Source organism: Apaloderma vittatum, unplaced genomic scaffold (genome assembly GCF_000703405.1).
Source record: "Apaloderma vittatum isolate BGI_N311 unplaced genomic scaffold, ASM70340v1 scaffold2153, whole genome shotgun sequence".
Classification (NCBI taxonomy): domain Eukaryota; kingdom Metazoa; phylum Chordata; class Aves; order Trogoniformes; family Trogonidae; genus Apaloderma; species Apaloderma vittatum.
In genome coordinates, this window is record NW_009708406.1 from 126,014 (window position 1) to 136,630 (window position 10,617).

Consider the following 10,617-nt stretch of genomic DNA (forward strand, 5'->3'; position numbering starts at 1 on the left):
GCAAGGACACAGACCGCATGAGCACATGCTCCTCGACCAGCGAGCAGTCAGTTCACTCCACCCAGAGTAATGGGGTAAGAGCGGAGCACCTCTGTCCTGCGAGCTCTTCTAAAACCTTCCCACGCTCTCTTTCTGCGCGTTACCATCGCTCTCCGTACTAACTTATGGCTCTCCAGCGCTGTACTGCTCTGAAATAATCAACTGTTCGAGTACCTCCTGCACATAAAAAAACCAAAATTGTCTACCTCTCTGTGTGTGTATACATACAAACGTGGATATGTATACAGACACAAAAGCGACTGCTAACATTAGGTGCAATTTCTGCCTCTGCTGAAAACGTAGATCACTAGGCTGATACTTACTAACTTGCTCTCCTTGCTTTTTTTTCGTCTCTAATTTGAAGGCTCATAATTAACACGCTGAAGTGTGGCAGCCAGAGCACCTTGGGCTATGCATTGCGACCAGCACTTAAATCTGACTTTGAGATTTTGGCAGATTGCCTTGGGGCTTTTTTCCTTTTCACGCACAAATCCGCAACCATTGTCCTGTTGAGTTTTGACTTCCTGGAGACATCTACAGTACATTCCCTGGGCTGCTCGATTTTTTAAAATATTTTTATTAATTTCACCACCACCACCCCTTTTAGCCTTAGTTCATGTACAACATTCTCTTTTTAAATCCTATCTTTGATCAAGGAAGCTTCCTGCAATCCACTCAAAACAGGCCAACAAAACGTAGCAAAAATAATCCTCCTGCTACTACAACCAAAACAAATAGTGACTCCACTTGTCTTTTCTGCTTTGTAAGAAGAACTTGTTTAGGGCATCTGGAGGTTCAACTTTTTAGTATGCACTTGGTGTGTTTTTGCGGAAAGTTGGGGTATCAACAGAATCCACATTCTCTCTAATAACTTCCACCAGGAAATGCAACGCAGCAATCACAGGGGCATGGGCAAATATAAAGCAAAAATTTCCAAGGCACTTGCCGTGGATATGGTAGGCAGGCTATCGTGCCTTTCTTTTTAAACTCGCATTTAATTTTTCTCTTACTAAATGTTGTGTTCACGGATGTTTGTTTTTCCACTCTCTCACAAATAGTATGCAACAACAATTTTGCAAATCACCTAACTTGCCAGACCTTTTTTTAAATGCATGCATTTCTTTATAGAACTGTTTAACACACAGAGCTTTCTTGACTTCTTAGTTCTTACACTGACTTTTGTAATAGCTTCGGAAGAAAAAATTGTGCTTTGCATGTATTGTGTTGTTATCCTGATCTTCCTTGAGCTTTTCATTTGATTTAGCTCTGTCTTGTGTTTATCTTCAGTCTAGCAAAATGTAATGATAATGTAATATCTCGGAGAACTGGAGTATTTCACAATTACTCCACAGTGTGTGAATCGAGACAGTGGTAGTTTTTATACGTAGAGATGACTTGCATAGTATTCATTGATGTTATTCCGTTAAACAAAGAGAGGGGGAGGGATGGGATGGCACTGAGTTTTCAAAACATTTGAATTTTGATACTATCTCAGCAAAGACACCGGTGCTTGTTTATGTTTTACTGTAAAATGCATTATATGAATGCATATCTTCTGCTTCACAACTGTGATTCTTTTAGTTTGATAGTTGGGTCATAATTCTTCATGGATAACCTCATTTCTAGACCATACTTTAGCAGGATTTCACATATTCAATGGGCTACAGAAAATTGATTGGGAAGGTTTATTTTGATTTAACCATTTGTGTGTGTATATTTACATGCACATATGGTTACGGTTCTTTACTTATGGAAAAGTTGCTTCTAGGTCGAAGAAGAAGGGGTTGGTTTCACTAGTATTTCAGGAATATGGGAGGAATTTTTTATATTTTGGTTGTGAATTCTCCTCTAATCCCATAATTGAGGTCAGTGATGGCCAGTAGAACTTGCACTAGAAAAACATTAACTGTGAAAGAATAATTACTTCCTTGCAAGGCAAAAGAAAAGGCTCTCTCTATGTTGAGAATAAATTCTTATATAAACACATTCACAAGAATGTTTGTCACTTAGTAGTTACCAGACATTTGTTTATTTAACAGATTTATCTGTCCTTTTGTAAACAAGAGATATTTAGAGTTTAATATAAACCTTCAGGGCTTAGCTATTAAAAAGAAATGTTGTGTTAGAGGAAGGTCAGTCATGCAGTTACACAAATTCTGCTGCATGCTAAGGAATAGTATATTCAAGAATAGTGTGTGGGGCAAGATTTTTGGGGCTTTAGGTTGGTTTTGCAACTTAAGCTTTCCCTTCAGCTCCCCCTATAAGTCTAAGAGAAGGACTTAGCAAAAGCAGCTTTCTCTGAATAGAGTTGTGTTTCATCTAGCTAGAAGAATCTAACAAGTTATAATCTTGAATTTAAACAATGACTGAAAATGAGACTCGTTTTCTGGTTCCAATATCCCTGGTTTGCCTGAATCATGAAGAGGGCTTGCTAACACAGAAGACCATGCAGGCAGTCCTCTAAGATAGACAAAATGAGTCCTCCCACTGAAAATACCACATTTGGAATTAACATAAATATCTTTTATTAGAGGTACAATCCAGGATGAGTTCTTTTACTCTGTGGTAGCATTTGCTTCATCATCCTAATAGGAGGAAGAAGACAGAATGGACTCAAATCACCCCATTGAACAAAATAGTCCAGCCAGAATGAAGTGTACAGACTCACTGGAAACCCAAGCATCAATGTACTGAACATGCTGTGAATGATTCACCTGAGACTGTTCCTTTCCAAATGTCTTGGGTTTTCAGCCAGAGCACTCATGGCGAAGCACAGGCACCAAGAGAGGGAATGACTTGTTCAAGGCCATGAGCAGATTGCGAGGGAACATGGTTTTCAGGACTCCCAGCATACCATGCTGTCCACTGTCCCCTCAAAACTGAGGGGAGAAATATTTGACAGCTTTGAGAAGACAAGGTGACCTGGAACAGTTTGAAGTAAGAACAGAGACGAGGCAAGCACGTGCATATACGTGCCTCATGACACATCATTAATAGGGCGTCTGCTTTGGTTTTAACTTGTTTCAAAAAGTACGTACCCTATTTCAGGGAGTGGGTTGCATAATCTGGTAATGGATTTCACACTTCCAGTTATTAAATCTCATATGAGAAAAACACGCAAATGCACGAAATTAGTCTTGCTTTTAAAAAATAATCTTTTCCAGTGGGTTCGTGGCCAGGAGGAGGCTTTTTCTTTTGAAAAGTGGCATGACTTTTAATGACCTGATCAGCCATAATTAGCTTTCTGCAAATGCGCAGTGGGGAAACAAACAACATTCATGAACACTGGTTGAAAATTTATGATAAACAGCTAGCAACACGCAGCAATCACAGTCACTAATCAATTAGAAGTGAGATTTCCAGCATTATTCTGGTAGTTCAGTGAGCAATTTACCTCATCCTGTGTGTTTAAAGGAATAAAACTGCTGGTACAGATTCAGCTAGGGATAAGCCTTGTGGTTTTGTCAAAAGCCTATTTTGTTCTTTTGTGCCTTGTTGTGTTTTGTGGTGTCTGAGGTCTGACAAATAGCTCTAGGAAGGACTATATGTAATTTTCATTGCTGGAATTTCCAGTGTTTATGAGGTAATGATTATACTTTTCAAACTGCACCCATAAGACCATGAAAAACCATCCCATGTATTGAATAAATATACTCTTTGTTAAAGGGAGTAATCATGAGTAGAAGGAACAGGAATAAATTTCTGCAGCATCTGTTCGTGAATGTATTTAGAGATCAAATTAATTTGCACAAGATAGACACAGGCAGTTTTAAAAGAGATGATGTAGCTCTTTTCTGTGACTACAGCTTAGGTCACATGGATTATGCAGGTAATGTAGCAGGCCAAGAACAGCCTGTTGTCTTCATGAACTTTAAATTTGATCTTTCTTTTTTCCTCTTTCTGCCTCCAATTGACACTTGCAGAGTGAAAGTAGCAGCAGTAGCAATATCTCCACCATGCTGGTGACACACGATTACACGGCAGTGAAGGAGGATGAGATAAATGTCTACCAAGGAGAGGTCGTGCAGATTCTAGCCAGCAACCAACAGAACATGTTTTTGGTGTTCAGAGCCGCCACTGATCAGTGCCCTGCAGCCGAGGGCTGGATTCCCGGCTATGTCTTGGGGCATACCAGTGCAGTCATCATTGACAACCCTGATGGAACCATCAAGTGAGTGCCTGGGTGTGCGTAGAAGGGGAGGAGGAGGAGGAAAAGCTTTCAATTTAGACAAGGGTTTGAACCTTTTAAACTGAAAGTTCAAGTGATCTTTGAGAAATAAATGAACATCAAGCAAGAATGAGTACTTCAGAGGTCTCTTGGCAAACTTCAGAGCACAAGCTAGCAAGGAGGAGCCCAGAAGCACATACTCATTATGAAAAAGCTGTAGTAGTGCAAGCTTCTGGGAAAAAATTACGTAAGATGTAAGAGCAGCAATAGTTACTGGTTTGTTTATTGAATAGAATGAGTTATCAGACTAGCCACCTGTGTTTAGGAACAGTCAAGAAATGTTTGTTCCAAGCGAAACCGGATTTCAGAGTCCCTAGGTCTCTACTTTGAGCCACAAACCTATTGAAAATGACTGGTCAGGCTAGGAATATCTCTCAAATCTGCAGTGGAACAAATATCAAAGTTCTTAGCATTAAAGCTTTATGTAAAGCTTCTATAGGCCATGTTTGATATGGATTTCATACTGATCATTGCTCAGTTTGATTGACAGTGTGCTATTTCATATAGAAAGTTTACCATTCAAGCAATGATTTCAGGCAATACTGAACTACACACTAATCTTTCTAGCTTGCTTGCAGTTTTAGCCACAGGTAGCATCTCTTATGGGATACTTAAAGTATTTCATTTCAGTGTACTTATTATATAATGAAATAACATTTTGACATAGTTTTTCCAATGCTGTTTGGAACTGGAAAGTAAACACATAACCTGGAATTAAAAAAATTGGTCAAAGTTTAATGTTCTTTATTCAGGAAGTCAACGTCTTGGCACACAGCACTCCGTTTAAGGAAGAAATCTGAGAAAAAAGATAAAGACGGCAAAAGGGAAGGCAAGCTAGAAAATGGTTATCGCAAATCCCGAGAAGGACTTGCCAACAAGGTTTCTGTAAAGGTAAGTGTTACAAAGACGTAGTAGTTTCCAAAAGAGGTTGTGTTGGGATTTCTCTAAAAGTAAGCTTCTGTCAGAATTTCTTATGAAGGAATTAGAAGCAATATTGTTTTTAATGGAGAATATTTGACAAATCTGAAAACAGGAGGGTACAGTCTTTGAGCCTGCAAGCACGATATAGCATAAGGATACTACAGAAAGACTGGTGCAGAAATTCTGGTCTTCGTATGTTTCTTGGATCTTTGTGGGTACAGCTAACTTCAACCCATCACTATGTTTTGTTTTCTGTTGTTATTTAAGTTATTATAAGGTTATCAGGACATTAATTATTTAATTTCTCCTTTCCAGCTTCTCAACCCTAATTACATTTATGATGGTAAGTTGCTTTATTTTTTGAAAGTTATGGTAAATACAATTTGATTAAAACATTATTTTGATTAAATTTGCTTCTATGAATTATGTCAGGAACTGAGTGTTTTCTATCAAAGTATATGTAGGCTTTTTTTGGATAGGAGAGACAGTTAATACAAAAAGCCGTATTTATTTTTTAAGATGCAAGAAACACATTTTTGTTCACAAGTCCAAAACACCATAAAACACAAGGAGTATATGAAATGTTCTGTATGGAGACTTGGTGATCTCAGAGGTCTTTTCCAGCCTCAACAGTTCTTTGATTCTCTGAGGCTGTGTGGAAGTTGAGCCTTGCTGACTTGGCAAAATAACAAGGCCAGGAGTGAGTTGGGGCTGCTTCATTTTTAACCTTGCACCTTAGGGCACATTCAGGGCCTTTCCAGAGCAGAGGCTGGTCAGGACAAAGATAGTGACCCTGTAGGGTCAGAGCCAAATACACAGAACTAAACTTTTTGAGTTTCACCTGTGAAAAAGGGAAACAACCACAGTGCCTTAGTGGATGAATGAGGTGTTCCGTGTTCCCTTTTGCGAACATAGCTGGATGTACAGAATAGTCTGGCTGAGCATGCCTTTAAATATTTTTTCTGCAGTGTTCCCTCAGCTTGCCATAAGCACAGTGTTCGGTTCACCATGGTAGGCTTGAGGGCTGTTGGTGGCATAGCAGTAGTGTTGTGTCCAAGTTCATGCGGAGAAAAATTCAATGTCCTGGCCATGGATGTGCTCCATGGGTAAAGGGATAGATATACCTTGTAAATGTAAGGTACCGTACCAGTTTGTCTGGTAGAATTGAGTGCAAGGAATAGAAAAGGAAATTTTTTAACTTCAGTTAACCTAATGCCATTAATTTTCTTTTTCCAGTTCCCCCAGAGTTTATAGTACCATTGAGTGAGGTAACATGTGAGACAGGAGAGACCATCGTGCTTAGGTGTAAAGTCTGTGGTCGCCCCAAGGCTTCAGTTACTTGGAAAGGTCCTGATCATAACACACTGAGCAATGACGGCCATCACAGCATTTCCTACAGGTACGGTAATTTGTGTAACGTTCAGCAGTAACTGCTGAAACTGTGTTACCTTTTTTTCTTTTCACCCTTGGTGTAGGATAGCTTTTGGCTTTGAGGCATAAAGGTAGGGTAGCCCTCAGACAGAAATATTTCACAGCTGAGATTTTCTGGAAGCGTTGTGTAACTTCTGTGTATGGGTGGGGTACACAAATGTCATATTCAGTTGATTTTTAAAAACAAAAGAAAATTCAACTGTTATTTCTGATTAGCTATTGCAGAACCCATTGCAATTCTGTTGCTCTGACCTAGTGCTTGAACATGAACAGCATGTGTGATGTGCCAGCACTGTGACACTCCATCCTGCCAATCCCTTATTTCCATTAGTAGCATGCCATCATTTTTGAGGAACATGTCTGCTTTCAGATCACACTTCAGTATTTTGCAAAGAAAAACCTCTGTTTCCTACTGACATGGCAATGTCACTGCCTTGGTTTTTTGAAACATGGAAATTAACATTTTTATCTGGTTTTAGCTTTGCTATGATGTGACTAACTGGTAACTCAAACACCTGAGTAATGAGGGAAATTTCTGTATTTTGGAATGTGAAAGTGCATGTTAGAAAAGTTTGGGTTTTTTTCTGAAAAAGCATTCTTTTCTATACAGAAAATGTTTAATGAGTATTTTTAGTGTGAAGAAATGTCTTATGAATTATGCTCTCAATTCAGAATGAAGGATGTTTTTGTGAAAACTTGATAGAAGAGTGTGTCTTCTTAGAGGTTGTGTGGTATAGCCCAACTTACCTGCAAACTTGATGGCATGTTATACTGGGTTGTTCTACCTCCTCGTGCTGCTTTTTGCTTTTTCACTGAGTATAATTTTTTTTTTTTATGGGGAGACAGAGGCATTGTGGCAGTTTTCCCACTGCATCCAGGACTCCTGTGGGATGAGTAAGCAATTCACTGTGTTTAATTCACTGTGATTTCTTACTGTTACCAAATTGTATCCAGTAAATCATGTTGGCTGTGCCTGACAGATTTTTAGAAATATCATGAAATGTTCTTTTAGCTGGAGAAGGAAGGTCATCTTCCTGTGTTCCTAAAATTTACATTCCTTTTTTCCACTGAAATGAAATCATGTGGCGAAAACTGTGGCAAATTGGTTTTGGTTCAGTAAGTCAAATGACTTGCAGTAGCTGGGATGAATCCAAAGGAAAACAATAAGAATACGGCTTCTCATAATTACTTCTCATAAGGAAGTAGAGGAGGCAGGAAGAAACAGGAGGCATTTGATTTTTCAAACACGAGTGAGCCTGCAACATACTGATCCAATATCAGTGAGGATGTTTTTCTCATAGTCTGTAGGACATTCCAAGATATTTGATGGACACAAAATACTCAGATTCTCCTAAATACTTCTGAAATGGCAGAGACGGGGTTAGTACTGTTTGTCCTGAGAGAGGCAGAAACTGGAGAATAAGAAAAATTAACAGTATTGATCTTGCTTTGACTAAAATCATAGCTTAAGGTCTGTAAAATGAATATAAAGTTAATGGACATGATTGTGTCTTCCTTTTTAAAGTGACTTAGGAGAGGCTTCACTGAAAATCATTGGCGTCACTGCAGAAGACGATGGTATCTATACATGTATAGCTGCAAACGATATGGGTTCGGTTTCATCTTCCGCCAGTCTACGAGTTTTAGGTAGGCCTGGTGCATTGCTTTTTTTTTTTTAATCTATTTTTTTATCTAATTACATTCAAAATGTCTGATAACTGTGATACAGAAAAAAAGCTTGGGCATTCATGTGTTGAAGGAGTATTAGAAAAGATCTTTTTACCCGTGATGTCGCATCAGGAATGGATGCACTTGTAGGATGTAACTAAATAGAAATTCATACAGACAAGATGCCCACACAGTACTATCAACTGTATTTTAATATGCTCCTTTACTTGAATTGTAAAGCCACTGTATGTAGGAGAACATTTGATTGTAGCTGATCCTTGTGCATTATCTTGTACAAAGAGTAAACAAAACTTTTTTTCTTCTATTACTGTAGCAGCCTTTATAAACCACCAGTGGAGTAGTTAATGGCAGAAATAACTTTCTTTCTGAGCTGTAAGAGGATGGACAATATGAGGCCATGAGTTGTTTTTCGATAGACACACACAACTTCAAAAGAAAGATGATAGGCACCAGTCTGACTGAGGGAAATTCTTCCCAAACTCATTATGAAGTCCAAATATTTCATCAAAACTTATAATTATAATACTTATATTATAATTACAACAATTTAGTTCTGAGGGGGATCTGAGTATGTTAAGTTTTGGGCATACTTCCTTTTTCTTTTTTTGGTAGGTCCTGGAAGTGATGGAATCATGGTAATCTGGAAAGACAACTTTGATTCCCTCTACAGTGAAGTGGCTGAGCTTGGCAGGTGCGTTCTGTATGCTATGTCAAAATGTTAACTTCTCTTTCAAAACACACATTGCTTCTTGAAAAATACTTACTGTATGAACCTTCAAGGCCAGAATGACATTGGATTAAGTAGAAATGAGGAAGTGAGAATTTTACCAGCACTAGATGGCACTGCATAAAGAGAACACGTTTAAGCTTTTAGGCTAAAGTGGTGTCATAGATTGGGGGATATTATTTTATTTTTTTGAAGCATACTTTACAGTGACTGGTGCTCTTTCTGTAATAAAGCTTTCCTAAATCTTTTTATTTAGGCTATGAGAATTACAGATGGAACAAGTCTGAAAATGGACAAAATAAGTCACATAGAACAAACATTTGTCCATCTTAATTATGAGCTTTGAAAACTGGATACTACACTAAGTTGAGTTCCCCACAAATGCGATAAAACAGATCTTTTTCAGGACATAATTTATACAGTCACGTTTTGTAGGAGATGCAGGCACTGAACTGCTCTGTAAGGGTGGCTTATTAGAGATGGAAAATTAGATCTCTCTCAGGCTGCCTTTCAAGATTAAAGTATGTCTCTGGTTCATCTCTTGGTTAATTCTTTCCTTTCAATGTTTTATTTCAGGGGCAGATTTTCTGTTGTTAAGAAGTGTGACCAGAAGGGAACCAAGCAAGCAGTAGCCACTAAGTTTGTGAACAAGAAGTTGATGAAGCGAGACCAAGTTACTCATGAACTTGGAGTCATGCAGAATCTCCAGCATCCCCAGCTCATTGGCCTTCTCGATACCTTTGAGACCTCCACCAACTATATACTAGTGTTAGAAATGTGTGTGAACTCCAGTGTTTTCTGTACAATACAATCTCTATAGCTGACTTTCGGGGGCATTTATAGTGGCTTATGAATAAGGAACTTTAAGGTTTCATAGAAGTTTCACGACACCTAAGTAAAATATTGCAGTTGTCTAACGCTGTTATTAAAATGTTGAGTTTAATACTCAGAAGGAAACAAGATAGTAAACTGCAATGTGCATGGTTATCTTAGTCTGAAGGAAATGTTTTGTGTCAAGCGGTTGCACAAGTGAATTAGTAATGTTGTGGTCTGGTAGCTTGATATCAAATCTCCTCCTCATACCCTGTTCCTCTTGTCTTCTAGGTGCTGTAGGCTACAGTTATTCCTGTAGTCTGTGGCCTGTTTGTTTTTTCTTTCAGTTCTGATATTTGGATTAATACAAAATATAACCTTTGTAATTCCAATAGGGCTGACCAGGGTCGCCTTCTAGACTATGTTGTGCGATGGGGAAACCTCACAGAAGGGAAGATCAGACTCTACCTGGGAGAGATTCTGGAAGCAGTGCAGTATCTTCACAACTGCAGAATAGCACATTTGGACCTAAAGGTGAGGAGTGAATGGGATTCCTGGCAATGTTGCACCATTTGAGGAATAAAAACCTCCCTCTCCTAGGAAACTTTGCAACCAGGAACGCAGAACTGTGAATGCTTTGGGACTGTATCAAGGGTATGGGTCAGGGCACCGTCCCTAGATGCCCTAGGTCACTTCTGGCCAGTAAGGCAGAAAGTTTTAATTCCCTGTGCTTTCTTCTTAAAGCTTGCTGGCTCTGCATGATCCTTTG

The 10,617-nt window shown here is 38.8% G+C and overlaps 1 protein-coding gene across 1 annotated transcript in view; it reads left to right on the forward strand.

Moving 5' to 3' along the window:
* Nucleotides 1-10,617, forward strand: part of TRIO (trio Rho guanine nucleotide exchange factor) — a gene marked incomplete at its 5' end in the record, with an annotated part of 134,475 nt that overhangs the window by 122,480 nt on the left and 1,378 nt on the right. Inside the window, 9 exons of the mRNA XM_009866530.1 lie at nucleotides 6-74; nucleotides 3,963-4,210; nucleotides 5,020-5,158; nucleotides 5,504-5,531; nucleotides 6,425-6,587; nucleotides 8,145-8,266; nucleotides 8,921-8,999; nucleotides 9,612-9,812; nucleotides 10,244-10,382. Coding sequence (XP_009864832.1) covers nucleotides 6-74; nucleotides 3,963-4,210; nucleotides 5,020-5,158; nucleotides 5,504-5,531; nucleotides 6,425-6,587; nucleotides 8,145-8,266; nucleotides 8,921-8,999; nucleotides 9,612-9,812; nucleotides 10,244-10,382 — 1,188 coding nt within the window. The remainder of the gene's footprint in view (nucleotides 1-5; nucleotides 75-3,962; nucleotides 4,211-5,019; nucleotides 5,159-5,503; nucleotides 5,532-6,424; nucleotides 6,588-8,144; nucleotides 8,267-8,920; nucleotides 9,000-9,611; nucleotides 9,813-10,243; nucleotides 10,383-10,617) is intronic.